Genomic DNA, 24,627 nt, shown 5'->3' with positions numbered 1-24,627 from the left:
CCCGTTTCGCTCAACTCTAGTAAACAGACTAAATACAGATAAAGCATGTAGCAACATATAAAATGCTAATGGAATAAGGCAGAGCTGGGTAAGTAACATGGGTGGCAATAGAGAGACCCCAACGCAAATTTTGTGTACAGCTTCTTCCGGGGGGTGGAGGGTGGATTTTAATAAGCCTTCCAACAATTACCATTACTAAGGATTTTAACCAAACCAGAAACTAATCTGTAGTCTGATGTTTAGATGTAGCCATCCAGTATCCTGCTATGTACTGACAAGTTCAAAGCACCTCAAAACAGTTGTCTAACTATGGGTTTCTGGTGTGGTTAGCATCTTGTTGCAAACCTCTTTAGAGTGTCAGACATTGACTTAGAGGGTAACTAGCTTTAAGTTAGACTTAAGTGGTAGTTTTATTTCTCCTGGAGAAGAGTCAATGGAAATATTATCTAGCCAACTAAAGTGCTATAGAGGGACCAACACCCCCAAAAAGCTATCTAAGGATGTTAGCCAAACAATAAACACATCTGTAGATAGCCTTTTCAGAGTGCTTGTTCCTAATCAGTACAATGCAGATTATTATTTGGCTAGATGAGATTCCCTTTGACTCTCCTCCAAGAGGAACAAAATTGTCTCTTTATTTTTCAGCACATTTGCACACATTACTGGAGACATTAACGGTGTAAAAAGTTCTGAAATTATTCTTCTTGCTTTGATTTTAATACGACAAAAACCTGGGATTTTAACAGGGGTGTGTAAACTTTTTTTAACTGTATATCACTGTACAGTAAAGATATTTGTGTATGTATGTAGCAGAACTGTGTGTGTATATAGCAGAGCTAAATGTACATGTATAGTGCTTGCAGCAGTATTGTGTGTATGTATGTGCTTCAGCGAGTGTACATAATGTGCATGTAAAAGATGTATCTATGTATAAAGCACACCCTGCAGAGAAACAGGCCTTTAGTCCCATAGCTCATGCTGTAGCGCCTTATTTCATTCTTTATAACAATACACCAGTATTGTGTTGCTCCGATGTTCATTAGCTAATGCCCTTATTATGCAATCTAATTGATAGTTGGAAACTGCTTTTAAAAGTAACCCACTCTCCTCCAACAGCCACCAAGTATTTATTATCATGTTAATACCCTTCATAACCGGCCTCTGGATTGTGTATTTTATTGCAGTAAATGGGAAAAAAATGCTATTTTATAAACCCATTCGCAATATGCCAATCAGTGTCAGGCTAGTTGTTTGGACGTTGGTTTCCCTAGACTGGTCATCCCACTAATCATGTTATCAACTCCCCGGTGATAGTGATCACAAGATTTGCCAGACCCAATATCACTGCCTACACTTTGCAAAAATCATGTGTGTGCAAATATTGTCCTTTCATGTCAGCTTGCAGTGATGCTGATATACGTTCCCTTGTTTCATAGACATGTCTGAGGAACACAGCCATGATTAGTTTTCTCTTTCCGGGTATGTCTTAAGTACCTCCCTGGACGACAGATTAAGTTGTCACAAAGTGCTTCACAGACATGTGCAGTGCCCCAATGGAGCTGGGAACATACAGCCGGTTTCATTGCACACTGACACGAAAGGACGAATGTTGCCTGCATGTGTGAGATTTGCAAAAAAATTGCTGTGATGTTTGCTCTTGCAAATTATATTATTATACCCACGGCCACGATAACAATGTGAGGGGGACAATTAGTCTGGAGAAACCAACGCTCCCTTGACTAGTCTGTCACTAATTAGCTTATCACAAACAAATTTTAAAAAATAGTTTTTTGCCTTTTAATGCCATCAGATATACAGTACTAAGGGCTTATTAGGAAGTTAACATAAGAATAAATACATGGTGGCGGTTTGAGGGACATTGAAAAGTTGTCAGGTTCCCTTTAACCCATTCATGACATTTGAAGTATCTATACGTCATGGAAGAGAAGGAGTTCCCAACTGATGAGGAATAGATACGTCATGGTGATCATGTGCGCACAGAGGCTGTGCGCACACGATCGCCGCCAAGTGTTCAGCTAACATGACAGCTGACATCCGGCTTTCACTGCCAGGAGCAGTGCCCACACCACCCCTGACAGTGTAAACCCCTAAATGCTGCAATGAACATTGATTGAAATACCAAAAAACTGGAGTAAACCGTCCAAGATTGTCACTATTTTTATTAAATTAACATAACACATAGGCAAACCACATAATCAATATATAATTAGATGTGACCAGTACCAAGAGACAGATGTTAAAACCATGGCATCCACTATCCATTGAAAGCTAGTATGGGTTGAGAATGTAATCAATTGTACTGTTATATAGTGCTAGAAGTATTCAGTCACAGTAACTGCCGTGTCTATAATCTACATTAGTGTTCCCCAACTCCAGTCCTCAGGAGCCACCAACAGATCATGTTTTCTGGATTTCCTTAGTACAGCACAGATGATAATTTCCTCATCTCGGCAATACTAAGGAAATCCAAAAAACATGATCTGTTGGTGGCTCCTGAGGACTGGAGTTGGGGAACACTGATCTACAAAGTCTATCCAAATAACTATTCAGATCTAAAATCACTAAATGCTTGGTGATAATGATCATATGTAGTCACACAGACAACACAAGAATACCTCATACCCATAATTGACGCATGTGGGATGTCCGTTATAGTGAATGGGCCATCGGGCGTGTCATCTGAATTATGTGATTCGGAGATTTAGATGGAAACCCCAATGTAAGTGCTCAGCGTAGACAGCAGGATAAATGTGATCCCAAATGTTATGTAAAATGTTCCCAATACAATCTTCAACTCAATTCACAAAAATAACAAGTGCCCACTCAGGTCCTTCATCTGTTATCGGAAATATAGGGGGCTTCCACGTGATTGGTAGCACAAAAGCTCTGGAAAAGCACTATGGCTCCTCGGCCCCCCAAATTCTGCATTCCCAAATCTAAATGCCCCCTCCCTTCTGAGCCTCAGTGTGTCTAAACCACATTTAGCATCCACATGCTTGGCATTTCTGTAGTGATGAGAGCCCACCTAATTTACTGGTGCATGTCTCCAGAAGAACAAGCTGGACACTACAATAGCACATTTGCAATTTTCACTAAGCAAAATCCACTGCTGCTTGTTTCTGGAAAACACCCATGCAGTCAAATCATCACTAGATATATTTGCAAAGGAGTATAATTTCCAAAATGGGATCACTTAAGGGGGATTCTGCTTTTCTAGCATTTAGATGCTCTTTATATGGAATCCACAAACTAGTCTAGGAAAATCTGCGCTCCAGGAGGCAAATAGCGCTCCCTCTCGAGTCTCTCCGTATGGCTAAGCAGCACTGTACAGCCACATATGGGGTATTTTTACGTTCAGCAGAAATTGTGACAAATTTTGGTGTCATTTTTACCCATTTCCCAGTGTGAAAATGTAAAATCTGGGGCTAAAGCAAAGTTTTTGTGGTAAAATTGTAATTATTTTTTCTTCTCTGCCCAATGGTATAAAATTTCATGACACACTTGTGTTGTCAATATTATCACTGCACTCCTAGATGAATTCATTGAGAGATGTAGTTTGTAAAATGGGGTCACTTATGGGAGGGTCTGCTGTTCTGGCATCTACTTTCCCAGTGGGTCATGGCACCCGCAAATCTTAGCGATAAAATCTGCACCATGATATTGCACTCCTTCCATTTTGAGCTTTGCACTTTGCCATAAAAGTAGTTCCCAATTACATGTAGGGTATTGGCACACAAAGGAAAAACTGAAAGGTCCTTTTTTCCTATTAGCTTTTATAAAAATTAAAAACTTGAGACTAAAACAACATTTTAGTAGTTTCTTCACCATCCAATAGTATAAAATTATGTGAGGCACATGTGGTGTCAACATGCTCACTGCACCCCTAGATGAATTCTTTAGGGAGTGTAGGTTATAAAATGAGTCACTTAGGGGGGATTTCTGCTGTTCTGACATCTCAGGAGCTCTGCCAATGTGACATTGTACCCTCAAACCATTCCCACAAAATCTGAACTCCAGTATGGCACTTCTTCCCTTCTGAACTTTGGACTATGCTACAATATAGGTGCAAAAAAATGTTTTTTTAGTAAGCGTGGATTTACTCTGTGCTGCCGAATAACTAAAAGTTCGGACGTATATCATATAGAATATGGTTTTTATTCAACGCGTTTCAAAGTTCTCAGACTTCTTCATCAGGAATACCACAAATGTGCATTTACAGACGTTTCACAAACTTTAAATAGACATGAGATTCAAATTTCCTCACCACTATGATCACCTGACAAGTAGTGTCAAAGTTCAAAAATAAGACACATGATGTATTCACAATTATGCTTCAAAAGTAAAAAAATATATACATGAAACTGATGCATGATATTAATTTTCTTTTCCTGTTTTCATATCGGAAATATGAATAAAAAAGAGGCCCCCCCCCAAAGTCTTTTGTAAATTTTTTTGGGAAAAAGGAGACATTGCTGATCAAGTTTTAGCTCTTCTAACAAAAAAAAATTATGTTTCAAAAAATGATGCACTTGTAAAGTAGGCATGTGGGAAATGTTATTTAACTATTTTGTGTGTCACATCTCTCTGGTTTAAGGGCATAAGGATTTAAAGTTTGAAAATTGCTAACTTTTTGCCAAGTATCTAATATTTTCACAAATAAACGGAAGTCATATCGAATACATTTTACCACTATCATGAAGTACAATATGTCACGAAAAAACCTCAGAATCAGTGGGATATAGAGTTGAGCGAAACAGGTCGGCCAGATTCATAAGTCGCCGACTTACGGCAAAGTCGGGTTTCGCCAACCAAAACCCGACCACAGTGTGAAGTCGGCCATGTGGTCGGCAAAACGAGCGCCAAAGTCGGATTTCCCACAATGCTTGCACATGACTTTTTTCAGCCACTGAGCAAGGACGTACACTGTGGGCAAAGAGATGACATGTGCAGCGGAGAGAGAGAGAGTTTTCGCGCACTTTAAAACTTTAAAAAAGCGGTCTGGCATGTAGGTGTGTTTACTGTCCTCCACTACATGCCGACTTTGCTTCCCCATTGATTTGCATTGGGTTTCGTGTTTCAGTCGGACCTTTGACTTTTCACGATAGTCGGCCGATTTCGTTCGACTCGACTTTTGAGAAAGTCGGGTTTCATGAAACCCGACTCGAGCCTAAAAAATGCAAAGTCGCTCATCTCTAGTGAGATTCGTTGAAGTATTCCAGAATTGTTACCACATAAAGTGACAATGGTTAGGATTTTAAAATTTGGCCTGGTCATGAAGGTGAGAACAGGCGGCTCGGGGGTGAAGAGGTTAAAATTACGAGTGCCTCAACCTATTGTGTCACTGCACCAATGGAATGTTGGCCCCTTCCTCACATGGAATCCCACTCTTTGCACTGTAATTAGATGCTTAGTTTGCTTTTTGAATGAATGTTTTTAATTCAATGAAGGCAAATATATGTAATAGCCGTTATGTCAGGCTTATCTGAACTTCAAAACCACTCGCTATGGGTGAGTTAATTAGTGCCAACTAATAGGAAAAATCCTTCCGTCTACTGCATCGCTTTTGTTTGTGCCAGCGTATTACATAGCTAAACTGCTGTATAATGCATATGTCGTACAACATATGATAAGTGCAAGGTTGAAGGCAATTTCAGTAACCCAAGACGTTTTTAGTACCATAATAAGGCGAGATGGAAGTTACAAGTGATCGGCTTACGTTTTCTATCATCTGGCTGTGAAGGATAAAAAGCAGCTACAGCATCTTCTGTGACTGGGAACTAATTTAAATTAGGGCACAGAACAAGAGGCATTACATGCAGTAAGCAATCATTTCCACTTCACAGTGGAACTTTTTAAAGCTTTACAAGGAAAAAAATAACTTTTCAGCTGAGTTACACAAATTTATGGTTTCAAAACAAAGTTTTCTATTTAGTAACATAACATGTCCTGAACCAAACTACGTGCATGGAGAGTATAGGACAACAGTTTCCCCATGCAGATTGTACCAGAATTTCCTACATGTATTGTGAACTCATGCAGTTAATATTTTTGTATACAGAAAATATTCAGGGCTTTTTGACAAATAAGAAACTTGTATATTTTTCTTACATCCTGTCAGGCACATGGCTACATTCAGATAGTATGCTTGTCTCGGCCCGGGCCATCTGGCAACAGCTCCAACTACATATACAGGGCAATCCATCAAAGAGTTTTTGCAAGATGGCTTAAACACTTTGAAAAGTCGCAACATTTTCGCACTATGTGTAGTTGTGAAAGAAAATGTGACTTTTGGCTTTTTAACACCAGCTACAAGGAGCTTTTGGCTGCCAAAATCGGCATAGCTTGGAGCAGCTGGGAAGAGATGGGGTGTGACTAGATGGGGTGTGTCTTCAAATTTATTGAACGTAGCAAAATACTTTACTCCAGAAATGTAACTCCAGTCCCTGACTGGAGTATATTTTCTGTCGAGGGACATGTACACCACTGATAAAATGTAAATTCATTAAGTGACTTGCACCTGTTTATGAATTCAGTGCCTCCAATTCTTGTATGCCCCTCATTAAGACTGACGTTTAATACTCGTCTTAATGAATCGAGACTTTGGTGCTTAAGGGCGGTTTCACACGTCCAGATATTTCCAGTACCGGAAATACCGGTACCGGAGATATGTGTATCTGTGTGTCCTACGTCCGGCACACGTGTGGCAACTGTGTGCCGCATCAGGACCACACGGACACACGGATGGCCGCCAGGGAAGAAGCGACTACTTGTAAGCGCTGTTCCCTGGTGGCTTGTGCTGAAGCTGGCTGTCATTCGAGCAGAGGAGAACGATGAGCGGTATATCAAAGTCCGAACAACAGCAGGTGTTGGATGATGGGGGTAACAGTCCCAAAAGCCCCCACCTGCTGTAGTTTGGACTTTAATATACTGCTCATCGTTCTCCTCTGCTCGAATGACAGCTGACTTCAGCACCAGCCACCGGGGAACAGCACTTACAGTAGCCACTTCTTCCCTGGCGGCCGTCCATGCACACGAAGGACAGTGTGCACTGTTCTCCGTGTGCACGTTTTGCGGACCGTGCTGCGGGTAAAAAGCAGACATGTCAGCGTGTTTTACACACTGTCCGTGAAAACACACTGACATGTACATAGACCTATTCATTTGAATGGGTCTACATGTGTCAGTGTCTCCGGTACGTGAGAAAACTGTCACTACGCGTACCGGAGACACTGACGTGTGAAACAGGCCTAAAGGGAAGCTACCCTCAGGAAATGACCTATTGTTAAGTTTTTGTATTAAATGTTTTGTTTGTTTTTGGTATTGTGTTTTTTTTCATATCATAATCTATATTAAAAATAAAAAATAGAAATTTTTCAATTTTCACACTGGTCATTAGGACTTTTTTTTAGACCTTAATGTCATGTTGTTTCAGGAAATTCACATGATGCAATGAACTGACTCTGAACAGACACTGAAACTATCTTTTATATTAAAGTGCAAATGTCATTGTGAAGGGAGGGGAGCCGGGTCAGCTGTGACATCACCTATTCTGAATGGTGGGTCCTGTGATATCATCTTTGTACAGAGGTGTTATCAGACACTGTCATGTGGCCTCATAAGAAGCTATGCTAGAAACTCTTCCTGAGTAGTATGACTCTAAAAAGCAAAAGTGGACAGTGTAAAAATTACAATATTACTAATTTTATTTTTTAATAAAGATCATGATATGAAAAAAATGTCAAATATAAATAAATGTAGTTCAAAATCTGATTTTTACAATAGGTCATTTTCTGATGATCGCTTCCCTTTAAAGCAATGAATGTCAGTAGCCTTCTTCACGCAAAAGAGTACAGTTTTTTACCCTTTCACACCTTGAGGGATGAGTTATAGGGTCTCTTAGATCTCCTTATGAATTGATATCCCAGCCTTACTTGAATTTACTCACTGCTATAAATTATTGTAAGGTTTACTTAACTTTTATTTCACTTTAAATTGAAAATAGTTAGCATACAGAAAGTTTAAAACTACTTAGATTTTGTGGAAGATTTCTGGTTTTGTTCAATCAACACCATGCTTTTTCTGCTTGTGTTCAAAAGCCACATCGCAATTGTCTCCCTATTGTCCTAACAAGGTTGTCCCTGCAAAACTGTAGGCATCTCAAGCTGATAGAGGTGTACAAGTGATAGCACTTACCTAACCAAAGGTGTGTTTTATCTGGGTGATCCCTAAAAGTCCTACTACATTTAGCGATGCACCAGCGATCCCGACCACGATATGACCCGGTCAGGATCGCTCGTGCATTGCTAAATGGTCGCTAGTGAGCTGCCAAACAGGCAGATCTCACCAGCGACGCAGCGATGCTCGGCGGTCGTTACTCACCTGTCAGACGCGGCGATGATGACGTCTTCCGCCCGCGTCCATGACTCGCTTGTTGGCGCCAGCAGGAAGCTGACGATGAGAAATGGACCAGGATGATCTCATGCGATCACCGATATCCAGCGGGGGGGGCCAGTCGGAGGTAAGTGTCACATGTAGTGATATCGCTAGTGATATCGCCGCTGCGTCACAAAATCGGTGAATCTTTAGCGATATCGCTATGTGTAAAAGGTCCTTAAGACTTAAAGGGGTTGTACCAAGTTTGTAAGTTGAAAGCCAATAATGATAAGGCACAGGAAAGGAAACCATTAATGGAAGTCATAAATAACTTTTATTGATGAAAAACAAATGACAAAACAGTTTCAGAATGGTAGTTGTCCCATCACAGATTACACAATTGACATTTGTTGATGGGTGAACAAAAGGTAAAGGACCCCTGGAAGTAATAATCCAAGTGGAAATGATAAAACGTAATCAATTCATAATGACCCATGCACAATGGAAATAAGAGTGGCATACTAGGGGGAAATTATATTGAAGTAAAAAGTCACCCACCAAATACACACAACACTTGTTTTCTTAGACCCCTGATGAAGGATTCGTGAAACGTATGTTTAGTGGGTGAGCCCCTTTCATCTTGGCTGCCAGGATGTGAGCACCCTCACAGTGTATTCCTTTTGAATAAGAGGCTGGACAGCTATTTTTTTTGTAACTTGCTCTTCTTAGGATATTTTGGAGACCAGGATTTCTTCTTACTGCTCTAACTTACGACACAGTTTTAAATTCACCTCCACGTTCTCTGCCATAACTAATCATCATGTTGGCACTCAAATCTAATAGTGTAATGTGTCTCTCATACCCTTTAAGAGCATTGAAGGAGGACCTGTAACCAGTTTTTACTCATTTTGCCTCATGCTCCCCTGAGTATTCTGGTTATTTTTTAATCCACCATTCCATTCCAGGTATGGTCTTTTTATGTAGTACTAACTTTTATGCTCCCTACCAAGGGAGCAGCGCTCACTAGATGGTTATGTAGACCAGCCTAAAGAAACGTCCTTAGAGAATCTCGTGAATCACTCCCCCTTGTGAACAGCATAAAAATTAGAATTAATTAAAAAGGCTCATATGTCTGGAACCATATGGCGAGTAAACAAACAGAAAACTCCTCAAGCGCACAGCAAAATAATATAAAAGTAAAAAATGGCTACCCTTTACCTGATGACAAGTCCTCTCTAAGAACCTTCCTGCTTAACATCATAGTTATTCCAGGAGCTTAGCATCTCTGGCTGTGATTTTATAAGGTTTCAATCATGCACCACCTGCATGATACAATACCCCGCCCAGGGGTGGATTAAGGGTAGCCAGGGCTCGGGGCAGTTCAGACTCTGTGGGCCCCCCTCGTCACATGACGGGGGTCACGAATCGTAGAGCCACACTCTACAAAGAGAATAATGGGGCCTCCAGCACCGACCTCCACCCGCAGAGCCACACTCTACATAGAGAATAATGGGGCCTCCAGCACGGACCTCCACCCGCAGAGCCGCACTCCACATAGAGAATAATGGAGCCTCCAGCACCGACCTCCACCCGCAGAGCCCCACTCCACATAGAGAATAATGGAGCCTCCAGCACCGACCTCCACCCGCAGAGCCCCACTCCACATAGAGAATAATGGAGCCTCCAGCACCGACCTCCACCCGCAGAGCCACACTCCACATAGAGAATAATGGAACCTCCAGCACCGACCTCCACCTGCAGAGCCACACTCCACATAGAGAATAATGGAGCCTCCAGCACCGACCTCCACCCGCAGAGCCGCACTCCACATAGAGAATAATGGAGCCTCCAGCACCGACCTCCACCCGCAGAGCCGCACTCCACATAGAGAATAATGGAGCCTCCAGCACCGACCTCCACCCGCAGAGCCACACTCCACATAGAGAATAATGGAGCCTCCAGCACCGACCTCCACCCGCAGAGCCGCACTCCACATAGAGAATAATGGGGCCTCCAGCACTGACCTCCACCCGCAGAGCCGCACTCCACATAGAGAATAATGGAGCCTCCGGCACCGACCTCCACCCGCAGAGCCGCACTCCACATAGAGAATAATGGGGCCTCCAGCACCGACCTCCACCCGCAGAGCCGCACTCCACATAGAGAATAATGGAGCCTCCAGCACCGACCTCCATCCGCAGAGCCGCACTCCACATAGAGAATAATGGAGCCTCCAGCACCGACCTCCACCCGCAGAGCCGCACTCCACATAGAGAATAATGCAGCCTCCAGCACTGACCTCCACCCGCAGAGCCACACTCCACATAGAGAATAATGGGGCCTCCAGCACCGACCTCCACCTGCAGAGCCGCACTCCACATACATGGCTGCTCTCAGTGCTCTGTGCTGTGCGCACAGGACCTGTGATGAGGTCACAGGAGGGGAGGAGACAGGGGTCACATGATCGGGGCCCTGACACCTTACCTCCTGTGATCTCATCACAAGCCTTTGCACGCTACCAGCAGCATCAGCGTTCACGCTACTTGTAGATGCTGCTGGTAGCAGAGCACATAATGCCGCCCCCACGGTCACTCACTTTTAGGTGGGGAGAAGATGGAGTGCCATTGCAGCAGCCAGCAGGAATGTGGTGGGGGCCCCCTTAGAAGCTCTTGTGGTGGGGGCCCCGGGGCTGAAGCCCCGCCTGCCCTGCCTATAATCCGGCCCTGCGCGGTGGCGGATTATAATGGGGCAATTTACTGGCCTGGGCTGTGGGCCCCTTAACCCCACTGGGCCCGGGGCAACTGCCCAAATTGACCTCATTATAATCCGCCACTGACCCCGCCTTATGGTTAGCTCCTGACTCTTCATGAATCATAGAATCATAGAATCGGAAAGGACCTCCTGGGCCATCTGGTCCAACCCCCTGCTCAAAGCAGGATTCGCTAAATCATCCCAGTCAGATGTCTGTCCAGCCTCTGTTTGAAGACTTCCATTGAAGGTGAACTCACCACTTCTCGTGGCAGCCTGTTCCACTCATTGATCACTCTGTCAAAAAGTTTTTTCTAATATCTAATCTGTGTCTCCTCCCATTCAGTTTCATCCCATTGCTTCTAGTCTTTCCTTGTGCAAATGAGAATAAAGATGATCCTTCTACAATGTGACAGCCCTTGAGATATTTGTAGACAGCTATTAAGTCTCCTCTCAGTCTTCTCTTTTGCAAACTAAACATTCCCAAATCATGCAACCTTTCCTCATAAGACAGGGTTTGCAGACCAGTCACCATTCTGGTCGCTCTTTTCTGAACTTGCTCCAGTTTGTTGATGTATTTTTTAAAATGTGGCGCCCAAAACTGGACACAGTATTCCAGATGAGGTCTGACCAAAGAGGAGTAGAGGGAAATAATGACTTCACGTGATCTAGACTGTATGCTTCTGTTAATACATCCTAGATTTGCATTTGCCTTTTTTGCTGCTGCATCACACTGTTGACTCATATTCAGTCTGTGATCTATTAGTATACCCAAGTCTTTTTCACATGTGCTGTTGCTTTGCCCTATTCCTCCCATTCTGTATATGCTTTTTTCATTTTTATTGCCCAGATATAGTACTTTGCATTTTTCCTTGTTAAAAACCATTCTGTTAGTTGCTGCCCACTGCTCCAGTTTGTTTATATCTTTTTGAATCTTCTCTCTCTCCTCTAGTATTAGCTATCCCTCCTAGCTTTGTGTCATCAGCAAATTTAATCAGTTTACCCTCAATTCCTTCATCTAAATCATTGATAAAGATGTTGAACAATACAGGGCCCAGGACGGAGCCCTGTGGTACCCCACTTGAGACATTCGTCTAACTGGATGTGCAGCCATTTACGACCACTCTTTGGGTCTGATGACTAAGCCAGTTATGAATCCACCTAACAGTTGCCTTGTCCATTCCATACCTAGTCATTTTTTCAATAAGGATTGTGTGAGATACTTTGTCAAATGCTTTGCTGAAGTCAAGATATACTATATCTACAGCATTTCCCTGATCCACCCAATCAGTGATTCTGTCATAGAAGGAAATTAAGTTAGTCTGACATGACTTATTAGTTACAAACCCATGCTGACTCTGTTTAATCACTTCATTCTTATCCAGGTACTGACATACATGTTGTTTAATAATTTGTTCAAAGATCTATCCTGGTATAGAAGTCAGACTCACCGGTCTATAGTTGCCTGGGTCCACCTTCTTCCCCTTTTTGAAGATAGGAACAACATTTGCTCTTCTCCAGTCTTTTGGGACTTCTCCTGTTCTCCAAGAATTTTCAAAGATTATGGAGAGGGGTTCAAAAATTTCTTCTGCTATATCCTTCGGTACTCTGGGGTGCAATTCATCTGGACCTGGAGACTTGAATTCATTTTGATTAGCTAAGTGTTTCCTCACTATCTTTCTGTTTATAGATATCTTGGATTCTTCTATTCCCTTAATAGGACAGTGAGGAACAGTTGATGTTACATTTCCTTTCTGAGAGAAAACAGATGCAAATGAGATGGAATTTAAAAGTTCGGCCTTCTCAACATCCTGTCTTACCATTTCATCATTTTCATCCTGTAAAATTCATATAGCTTCTTTGACTTTTCTTTTACATATCCCCCAAATCCTTTATTATTGCTTTTGATGTCTCTTGCAAGCCTCAATTCATTGTCAGCTTTAGATAATCTGATTTGTGCTCTGCAGGTTCTGCAGACAGCATTAAATTCTTCTTTAGATATGCCTCCCTCTTTCCATTTTAGAAACATTTCTTTCTTCCTTTTTAGCATGTGCTTAAGTTCTGTGTTCATCCATCCTGGTTTCCTTAAATGCTTCCTATTCTTCCCTCTTTTCGGAATTGTTAACAACTGTGCTTTGAGAATTTCATTTTTCAAGATTTCCCATTCTTTTTGGACATTTTTGTCTCTAAGGATATCCAGCCATTGGATCCCTCCAATTCTCTTTCTAAATCCCTTAAAATCTGCTTTTCTGAAATCTAACCTTGACGTCTGAGTCTTCACAAGTCTTCCTCCTCTAGTTATCCAAAATTCTAAAATAGCATGGTTACTACCTCCTAGGGTCCCAGCCACTTTTACCTCCTCCACCATTTCCTCCCTGTTTATAAGGATTAGATCCAAGGTAGCAGTTCCCCTTGTTTTCTCCCTTACCTTTTGGAAGATAAAGTTGTCAGCAAGAGAGGATAAGAATTTCCTTGACCTGTTAGTTTTGCCTGAGAAAGATTCCCAACAAATGTCTGGATAGTTGAAATCTCCCATGACAACTATGTCATATTATTTGGAGAACTTGGCCATTTGATGCATAAAGAGTTCATCCATATCTTCAGCTTGCACAGGCGGCCTGTAGTAAATGCCTACAATGGTGTCCTTTCCATTGTTCTGTCCTTGTATTCTTACCCAAACAGTTTCCACAGAACTCCCAGTCTCTGAAGCTTCAGTCTCTGTGCAGATATACGCGTTTCTAACATACAATGCGACACCTCCTCCTCGTTTATCAAGTCTGTTTCTTGCAAATAAGTTGTATCCTTCTAGCCTTGTATTCCAATCATGTGTATTGTCCCACCAAGTTTCAGTGATTCCAATGACATCATATTTCTTTTCCTGTGTTAGTAGTTCCAGTTCTCCAGTTCTTTATGGAAAAATGTCTAGTATGTACGGAGGTGCCATTAATAATATTGTTAGAATTATACAAGCTACTGTTAGAATTGTATATGATCTGAGTTATAACAAATCTCTTTCATTCTTTGTAGGTAAATGAACTAAAGTACGAGCTGGATGATCAAGAAAAGAAATACAAAGACCTTTCGAATATTCATTCTAAACTTTCAAAGGAAGCTGACATTTTGGTACTTGTATAATATTTATATAATTTTTTTGAATCTTTTTAATAAATATATCTATATATTTCCTTTCTCCTTCATACGTCTATTCATAAAACTTCTGTACAGTATACATATATTCTGTAAGAACTCCAGCAAGTCACTTGTCATCTCAGCACAGAATTTGAGACTTTGGTAAATTTCTTTTCTAAAGTCAGCAGAATTGTGATTACAGCTATAAAGCAATATGTCTTAAAAGTTAAGGAGGACCTTTCACTTGCTTCAAAAAATTGAATTAAATACCTTATGAAAATCTCTGAGCTTCTTTGATTCTGCCACTCTTTTCAGTTTTTCACTTGGTCACTCCATTGCAGAGATATTCACATTTGTTGCTTTTGGAGAGAAGTATATTAAATCTCTGCTTGTAATGAAATTGGGCATTTCTTCAGAGTATACTGTGGGGGTGTGCGCTTTCATCCCTCACTCCCAAACGCTGCCAATCACAACTCGGCAGCATCTGAGACTATTAGATCAGCTGCTGGGAGGCAGCGTCTGGGAGGGAGGAGTGAAAGCACACGCCCTGAGAAGAATCTGAAAAGACGCCGAGTTGTATTACAAGCAGAAATTTCAGATATTGTGCTTCAAAAGCAAGATATGTGAATATCTCTGCAATGGAGCCATGCAGCACAAAACAGAAAAAAAAAACAGCAGAGTTAGGGGAGTTCAAGGTTTTTGCAAGGTTATTTAACTCTTTAATTATCAAGTTACACGTTTTCTTTAAATTGGTTGTCCAAGTCATCAATTTTAATGACTTAACCGTTGTACAGGTCATCATTGTTCGGTTGGTGGGTATGCCGTGAAGAGGATGCAGGGCTCATCTGAATGCCACATCTCTTCATTGCTTACATAGGTACAGTGGCTCCTCCATACACGTGGCTATGCTGGGTACTGCAGCTGGTACAATCAAATGAATGGAATAATCTGCAGTACGAGCAAATTTAACATCATAGCTAATCAGGTTAAAACTGTCTGTACCTAGTTGTATTATCTTCATTTACAAAGAAGCAAATTTATAACAGTGCAAAAGTGAACCCTGGGTCATCTGGTCACAATATAAACACTTCACAGCTCTCTCTATCCAGTGGAAACTGGCTGCCATGCATGGCCAGGACAGTGCAAATCGACTTGTCTTGACAGCTGATGGCCTTCTGTAAGCCCTTTCTGTGGCTGGGCCCCATAGGTGATGGTGAATTTTACAATACCTTGCAATATTATAGTATTATACACTGCTATTGTATAACTGATCAAACAATCATGGATTCAAGACCCCTAAGAAGTTAATACAGAGCAAAACTTTGAGTCCAACTTCATTAACTCAGGAAATTTGCATTAACATATTGTTTTTCCTTTTCGATTGAAGGAGTCAGATTTCCAGGCCCAGCTGTCTAACTTGGAACAGCAGCTGCACAAAACCCTCCATGCACTAAGGGGCTTAGAATATGAAAATAAGACCCTCACCCTGGAAAATGAGGATATGTCAATAAAAACTGCAAACAGGTTAAGCAATTATTTTTCTCTATGATTTTAAAGATTGCTTTAATTAGTTCTCCCTACAGAGACATTATTAGTTCTGCAAGAGTCACAGATTGACTATTAGGTAGTGAATAGTATACATACCCAAGTAACTTTTGAGTTGAACCTTCGCCTGGGCCTAAAATTCACTATATAGTCATCAGATCATTGACACATGAAAACAGGTGTCAAATTAATGACAAAAATGATAATATTCATCAAGAGTAGTTTCCTAATAGCATCAAAGTGGCAACAAGAATGTATCATATATTACATCATATTGTATTGCAATATGGGCTGCAACTCACAAAAATCCCTTTACTGCCCATTGGCCATGTCTGTATACATTATTATAGTGTGTTGCTTGTAGGTTCAAGGTCTTCTAAGGAACTGTGCACATAAAGTTCTTTAAAGGCTGTCAAAAACAACAAGTTTTCTAGTAGTATCCCCTGCCGGAAACGCTCCTTCTTTGGGGAACTTTTGGAGGATTTTTTTAATTTCCTGGAGTAATTTTGGAGATTTTTTCAAGATGTTTTGGAGTGAGCAGATAAGGTTTTAATTCGCTTGGCAGAGAAGCAGAGGTTTTCCTAAGCAAAGCTGCTTCAGGAAAAAGCCGATGATCTTTCTGCTGAAGCAGTTTCGCAGGAGGTTTTAGCAGTATGTTTCCCATATTTTTTCATCTATGAGGAGCAGGCAGCTTTATTTGGAGGCCGCTTGAAGAATGAACACCTTACTTCCTTTAACCGCTTCATGGTTCCAAAACCTGAATCCGCTAACAGTAGTAATAAAAGGCTGAACTCCAGCACAGCAATGTCGTTTTCACATTGCTGTGCATTATGTTCATTTGTTGCGGCGCTTTTTCAGGTGCATTCTACTGTACTTGAAAACGAAATTGGGTGCACATACCCTCAGAGAGTTTTTGTTCCTGAAATTTTTTCCAGTCTTTTGATTGAAATATTTTATGATCGTTCGGATCTTTTTCCCATAAGAAGACGTTTCAAAGTATTGTCATGCATTTTTTAAAATCTGAAGTGGAAGAAAAATGTTTGAGACACTGAATATATGACCCCCAAGTCATTTTACAAAATAAATGAATAAGAATAGGCTTTTAAGGATAAGGATTTTTTGAGGGGTTTTTTTCAGGCAGTTCTTTGAGGTTTTGGTCTGCAAAGACTACTCAAAAAACTGTGTGCCCATACCCTTAGTGTTCTCCCAATTGAAAGTCAGTGAGGCTTTATTTTAATATGTTTTGTTATTAATAGTGATGAATGTTTTAGGGTATGTGCACACGGTGCAGATTTTTCTGTGCGGACTTGGCTAAATCCGCAGGTAAAATGACCTGCATTTTACCTGCGGATTTGGTGCAGAATTTGTGTGGATTTCTATAATGGAGCAGGTGTCAAACCGCTGCGGATTCCGCACAAAGAATTGACATGCTGCAGATTTCAATCCACAGCTAATCCATGCGGAAAAATCCACAGCATGTGCACAGCTTCTTTCATTTTTCATGACTGCGCTGTGGAATATGTTGGTGCTATATAAATAAAGATTATTATTATTATTGACTTTAATGGTACTGTACACCGCAGCAGAAACTGCAGCGGATCCGCAGGGCCAAATCCGCTGCGGATCCACAGTAGAATCCGCACCATGTGCACATACCCTTGAAGGTTTTCCTACCATATACATCACTTCATGGGACACATTGATATAAAATAGTCTGTCAAAGTAGCTACATATGTATTCATATTTACAATGCATGGTTGCACTTTTCATGTTGTTCTAGTGGCTGAGAGTTTTCAGCTTAAAGGGGTTGTCCAAGCTAGGGGTTCAAGTCTTCAGTTACTCTATGTTCACATTGTCAGGATTCTCCTGTGATGGCAACAGGACATGGGATCATGACAAACTAATGGCCACATTCTGACTAGACGTGTCCGGTCTTGGTCTATTCACCTGTATTGAGCGAGGCCACACATGTCTAGTCGGCATGGGACCGCATGTATGAAAATCATATACTTGCTGTCACGCATGAACCCACTACCAGATCCAGCACCGTTTAGTCCTGTCAGTGTGCGCTGTGAGGATTCAAAGGTCTGCAGTCATATAGAATGAATGAAGACTTCAATCCCAAGCCTGGACAACCACTTTAAGTATAGAATAGAATTTGCTTTAAATATGTGCCAATGGTGATTGGCATATCTACCGTAAAACCCTGTGTACAGCATGCAGCAGTTTACAACCCAGAATGGCGTAACATATTTGCCTCCATTAGCGCCATTTTTGACTTCTCGGTGCCAAAATGGATTTTCAAAAATTCTGTTCACTTATAAAGAAAATTTCCTTCTAGTCATTTCGTAGTTATATGAACATTACTAGTTACTTCTACCGACGACATTCTAGTGCAACCATTGTGGACACCAATACAGCTCTCATGGGGGTTTCACTCAGTTTTTCTGCCCTGCGGCTCTGCCTCCTTGTGCGGAAATAGAGCAAAAAGTATTCTGCTTTCCAAAGACATTTCATTGGTAAAAAAATAAGAAAATATTTTCTCCAGCGGGCGGTGCATAGATTTCTCCATAGTTGATCTGGTATTGTTCCTTAATGTTGTGCAAAAATCGGGTTTGGTCCTCAGGTGCAGAGCAAATAATCATTGGTGAGTGTCATTGGACGTGGATTTGTAAGTCACTGATTTTTTGCCATTACTTGATTACTGCTCTGTCCGGCAACCTTCACCTCTGCTTCCATCTATTAGTCTCTGTCATTAGTGTGCTGAGATTCTGCGTCTTTGTAGGTCACTGTCTGACAAAACTGTAGTTTCTTGATCAGGAAACCGAACTTTGATTTTGGTTTTTCATTTCTGTAGTCATAAGATGAAGAGTATACTTGAAGCTGACATCAGACGCCTGCAGAAAAGTCGTCTGCGAAATGAAGAGCAGTCTAATAATACGACTAACGAGCTCGCTCACGTGTCTGTCAGCCATGCTGCGTCCAAGAGGAGACTATCAGAACTGGAGAACCGGTCATCTAGAGAGGAGTCCCGCCTAAAGGTGATTGTATTATGCTTATATACAGGATGTATAATACTTAATGCTATTTTCTACAGCAAAAACAACGATATGCTGTATGAGGAGGCAGAGTACTAGCACGCTGCACCCCTAAGTTAGGCTGCAACCCCCTGATTGCAGTTTTTGAGGGGATACAGTATATAATCTTCTTGGTGGATCTACTTCTGGCTTTGGTTAGAAGTAAAAAAAAAAACCTGCACCACGTTGTTTCAGTTCAAGGTAAAATTCTTTTTTTCTAATATGTGAAAGAAGGACCATTTTATCAGAATCAATCATTTTTTTCTCAGTATATTGGATCCATCTTTGGTGATTGTGTCAATTTTTACAATCCATGTACCATCTGCTCTTCTCAAAGTAAATTCAAAGCTTTTCCTATCCACTACTCCATGAAAAATGGTCATCACTCAGATGACATCCGTTATTTTTCGTGTACCCGTTTGCTTGAATGGGCGATATTATCTGCAAATCAGATCAATATAGGACGTGTTACCACTTCTTTTTTTGGGCCAAATTGAAATGTTCACAATCTTAAATTGGAATAAGTGCAAAGTGCTTGTAAAAACAAACAACAAGTTACCGTTTATTGAAAATCCTCTCTGTTCTCAAAAACAGAGGAATTTTGAATTATTTTGTTTACAGCTTGTTGCCTAGGTTACCGGTTACCTCTGTTGTAGATCAGTGGTGGCCTGTTTCCTAAGCAAGGAACGTATGCTTGTAATCATTTTGCTAAAAAGCTTGTAATTGCTGCTCTGGATATGGTCAGATTGCTTGATCTTGCCAGCTTCAGTGCCTCTGCACTTCTCCGAAGCTACCTCTGCCAGTAACATAGGAGAACTCGCAGTTCAGTCCAGCGACACAGTTACCAGCCACTGACCACAAGAACGCAAGAAGCTGGGAGGCAGCGGAACGGTGCGCTCCTCAACGGCAATCATGAAAATATCCCTTTAAGGTGTCCGTGATCTGTCTGTAAGAAAAAAAAAATGGACAGAACACGTATAGCAAAAATTGATGTGTGGATGACTCCTAATGGTGGCATCAAGATTTTTCGGACATATGTTGTACGTTTATGCGTTTATTGCCCTGCCCACATACTGTACAGCGGGGGGCAGACGTAGGTCTAGTTTCAATAATAGTTGAATTATAATCATGTTATCTACTGTGCAGGGGTTTTCATGAATTCACTAATATATCTAATCTTTGATAACGCCCCAAAAGAAAAAGTCCATCTGGGTGACATCTGGTGACTGTAGTGACCATTCAATCAGGCCTGGTCTACTGATCCACTGACAATAATAGATAATAATAATATGAATAGACGCTGAATGTCCACATGTGCAGCCCCCTGTATAATTGTACGGATCTTGCATATATTTCACAGCTTAGGCTGGTTTCACACTTGCGTTTTTTTGCGCTGCGTTTTTGCGTATAAATGCGCATGCATTTTTTTCCTTATACTTAACATGGGTGCACAGTGTCATGCGTTTGTACGCGTTTGTACGCGTTTGTATGCGCATGCGTTTTTTTGTAGTGTGCATCCGGGCGCATAAAATGCTTCCTGTTGCATTTTTTGTGCGTCCAACCTGTCTCAAAAAAACGCAATGCGCACGAAATTCACCCAAAAACCCATTAAAGTCTATGGGAGCACTGACGTGCTCATGGTCATGCGCACGTCAGCGCAAAAAAAGCATGCGTTTTTTTGCAAAAACCATGCGCAAAAAAACAAGAAAACGCATAAAAAACGCATGATGTGTTTTTTATGCGCGTGTGCACTGCGCACGCAGCGCAGCGCAAAAAACCGCAAGTGTGAAAGTAGCCTTAGCTATGCAGAATTGTCATGTAAAGAATATGGGCGACAACAACTTATGGGAGCTGTAAGGGCCGACGTGTATTGGCCTGCTTTACAAGAAAGCTAAAAAAAAATGGCCTATTGTTATTGGTGTCCTTTTGTAAGGCAGACTATTATTTAGTGCACTTGCTCCATCACAATGAAAAGGTGGTAATTATCTAACAGTCCACTAGGTGGCAGTGCTCTGTAACACATAGGATGCTGAGAGTACACTGTGGGCAGAATAGGAGAGCAGTGTGTATCACTGAGCTGTACCTGGTCACTGCATGCCTGCTAACATCAAGTTGTGCTTAGTGTATACAGACATGGAAAAACAGGGAATATTGTATACGTAGAATTACAGAATGTGTTCAAAAGACCATTACTTTCAATCGATTATGTTAGGTTTAATTCTCACTAGTTTTATTCCCTGGTATTTTTGAAGGCGAGAATAGCGTAATATACAGGAATGCTTTTTGTGTCACAAATACTACACCATCGTAGAATGTGTCAATGGAATTGTCTACGAACAGTTCTGCATAGGTGTCATTGCTCTGTTAAAAACAAAAGCCATGATGTTAGTGTAAACAAAGCCTTAAAATCCTTGCGGATATAGTGGGAGGCTTCTAGCTATAATACAGCAATATTGCCTAGTTGCTTATCTTTTTTATTATTTTTTATAAGGCCTTTTGGGATACTAACTAGAATTTAGTCATAAAAAGATAGTCTAGTCTTAAAAGGGTGTCCAGCAAATATTTATAAACTAAGCAAAAACTTACTGGTCCTCTGACGCTCCTGTTTCAGAGGTTACCAGGTCTCTGCGGGTTTCTGTTACTTTGTCCCTCTTGATTTACAAGAAATGACTGTCAGCCTGCGGCTTCATTTGTGATCTGCCTCATCCAGTAATCTGCAGAGTGATCATTTCCAGTGCTTCAAACATAAAGTGGAGCTTCCAGGACCAACAGTGAAACGGAGACGTTGGTGGAGCTTTGCCAACACAAGTATAAGATTACATTACAAAAAATTTACATCAATAAGACATTTAAAGAGTTATTCCCAAGATAGTAAATTATCCCCTATCCCATAGATTGACGGTCACTTGGTGTCCTACTACTGGGACCCACAGTGTTCCTAAGAACATTGCTGTAGAACCTGAGAACGGGTCTCTTCAGTCCCATCCTGAATGGAGCGGAGGTGCACATCCTCGACCTCCTCTCCATTCATTGTGCATGGGACTGCCACAACTAGCCAAGCACGTCTCTGCTCCATACTATCTTGGGAATATTACTTTGAAGATCTGAGGTTGTGGGCTGTAATAATCTCCTAGGCAGGTTAACAATGCAACTATTTTTTATTCTTTACATTCATGGTCTTACAGCAATTCCAGGTAGATGATCACAATACAAACCCCCCCAGTCCAACAGATCCCATCCTGGAGCTGATAGTTCCATTGCCTCCGTGGCAGGCGATACCCACTGTCTGCCAACTTTTGGCTGACCCACAGCTCTTGTATCTCCCGACAGTGTAATCTGTAGTCACAGTCCATGCTCCATACCACAACCGTAGGACATGTCTCCTGCTCCAGCTGGCAACAGCAGTCCTTAAGATGGTTCCTGACATGCAGACGATAGATATCAGGACCGTAGCACGTGTATCAAGCTCCAGCTGGCAACTGATCGTCAATCTCCATAGGCCATCCATACCTATCCTCACCAAGAGATCCTCGCTCCTCGGTGTCACTGCAACAGCTGCCTCACTAAACGTGTGGCTTATTGTTCATACCCTCCCCCTTAAACATTTGCTTTTAACTCAAAGAATGAAGAATGTTCCAGAAGCCAAGTCTCCAGCCTGTCTGCAGGGTTGTGTATTGGGGATGACTTCTGCAGAAAGGAGCAAAGACACACATGTCCCCAACAGATGCAGGACAGAAATGCTAAGGTAGGCCTTATATATATATACACGAGATCCCGCCCGCACGTCTCCCTCTGCTTACTGTCACTGAATAGAAGCATTGATTCCTCAAGCGGAACACTTGCCAGATGAAATTAGTGCACTTAAACTGAAGAGCAAGCAAATCTCCAATAAGCACAACAATAAGATGGACATACTGGTGCTCCATGCTGGAAAATGTTTGTGGCCAGCTCCTCACAATTACTTTAACTAGAATTTTTTTAAGGTGAACAACCCCCTTAATTTTCCCCTTAATGTTACCTGGTACTTTCAGTATTACTGTAATGTCTCCAATATCTTATTGCCATTTCTGTATCTTTATTCCTGAAGAGTCTGGCTGACACGTTGAGGAGACAAGTTATTGAAGAAGTGAAAGCCGCACAGTTAATACAGGTAAGTCCTATTAGCCGGAAGCGAGTCAAGTATGGCCGATGCATCCGTGTATGATCAGGATTTGTGCTGGTGAATAACACTTAATTCTAGCTCACAAACTAATTATGACCCAGGGCCTATTTGTCCTGAAATACGTAATCATTTCTCCGTGGTAGAAAAAAGTAATTATTAATTAGAGCAATTCATCAATTGCTTCATCAATTTATTAAAATTTGGGTTCTAGAATTTACTCACCTGTTTCATTTAATCTTATTCTAATTTTCTAGGGTAGAATTGCTGTTTTCAGTAAATTGTAATACATGTCTGAGTGATACATTAAGGCTGGGGCTACACGGTGACAATTGTCACGTGACAGCAATTCTCATAAAAGTTGTGAAAGAAAAACATCGGTGGAACTTGTCTGCGACTTGTGACAGAGTGACTACAATAGAGCTGTAATTCTGGTGTAAAATGAAATAGCCAAGTTGTGACAAGTCGCATGTCGCTTGTGACTTGCATTAAAGCCTATGGCAAATGAGTCACTTTTGACTTACAACAAAAAATCCAACACATTTGGAAATGTTTGTGACTCTGTGTCAAAGTTGCAGGATGTCACAAGTCGCAATGCGACACTACAAGGAATCACTAGATGCAATGTTGCAATCCAACACTGTGATTTCAGTGTTGCACAGCCTAGCCTTAAATCAAACATAGCTGTGATATCATAATGATTCATGATCTAGCAAGATTTACCTGATACGAGCCGTCCCAGCTGCTCACCAGGATGAATTAATCGTAATATCACAACTGTTACATGGAGAATTATCATTTTGATGCCAAAAACACTTACTCGACTAAAATTCTCTTGTAAATCAATAATACAGGGTGGGCCATTTATATGGATACACCTAAATAAAATGGGAATGGTTGGTGATATCAACTTCCTGTTTGTGGTACATTAGTATATGGGAGGGGGGAAACTTTTCAAAATGGGTGGTGACCATGGTGGCCATTTTGAAGTCATCCATTTTGGATCCAACTTTATTTTTTCCTATGGGTAGAGGGTCATGTGACACATCAAACTTATTGAGAATTTCACAAGAAAAACAATGATGCGCTTGGTTTTAACATAACTTTATTCTTTCATGAGTTATTTACAAGGTTATGACCACTTGTAAAATATGTTCAAAGTGCTGCACATTGTGTTGGATTGTCAATGCATCCGTCTACTCCCACTCTTGACGCACTGATAGCAACACCGCAGAAGAAATGCTAGTCTAAGTGGGTCAGATTCCTTGTAGGAATGCTCGGACCTGATACCCATAATGTGGTGGTGCACCATCTTGCTGGAAAAACTCAGGGAACGTGCCATCTTCAGTGCATAAAGAAGGCAAAACATCATCATGTAGCAGTTTCCGATATCCAGTGGCATTGAGGTTTCCATTGATGAAGAATGGTCCCACTATCTTTGTACCCCATATACCACACCATACCATCAATTATGGGTGTCAGGTCCGAGCATTCCTACATGAACAGTTTCCTGGAAAGTGGAATGGTTGTCGTGGGCCAGTTGAATGGCCACCAAGGTCTCCTGGTCTGACCCCC

At 41.4% G+C, this 24,627-nt stretch overlaps 1 protein-coding gene across 1 annotated transcript in view; it reads left to right on the top strand.

The window, feature by feature from the left end:
• The window catches only part of CCDC178 (coiled-coil domain containing 178), an 805,328-nt gene that overhangs the window by 200,456 nt on the left and 580,245 nt on the right, over positions 1-24,627 (top strand). The window contains exons 10-13 of the mRNA XM_073583735.1: positions 14,170-14,265; positions 15,659-15,795; positions 18,674-18,857; positions 22,981-23,043. Of these exons, the coding sequence (XP_073439836.1) occupies positions 14,170-14,265; positions 15,659-15,795; positions 18,674-18,857; positions 22,981-23,043 (480 nt within the window). The remainder of the gene's footprint in view (positions 1-14,169; positions 14,266-15,658; positions 15,796-18,673; positions 18,858-22,980; positions 23,044-24,627) is intronic.

This window comes from Dendrobates tinctorius, unplaced genomic scaffold (assembly GCF_039654945.1).
Source record: "Dendrobates tinctorius isolate UK_male_01 unplaced genomic scaffold, ASM3965494v1 ptg000081l, whole genome shotgun sequence".
Lineage (NCBI taxonomy): Eukaryota > Metazoa > Chordata > Amphibia > Anura > Dendrobatidae > Dendrobates > Dendrobates tinctorius.
Note: the sequence above shows the minus strand (reverse complement) of the source record. Positions and strands in the feature narration are given on the sequence as shown.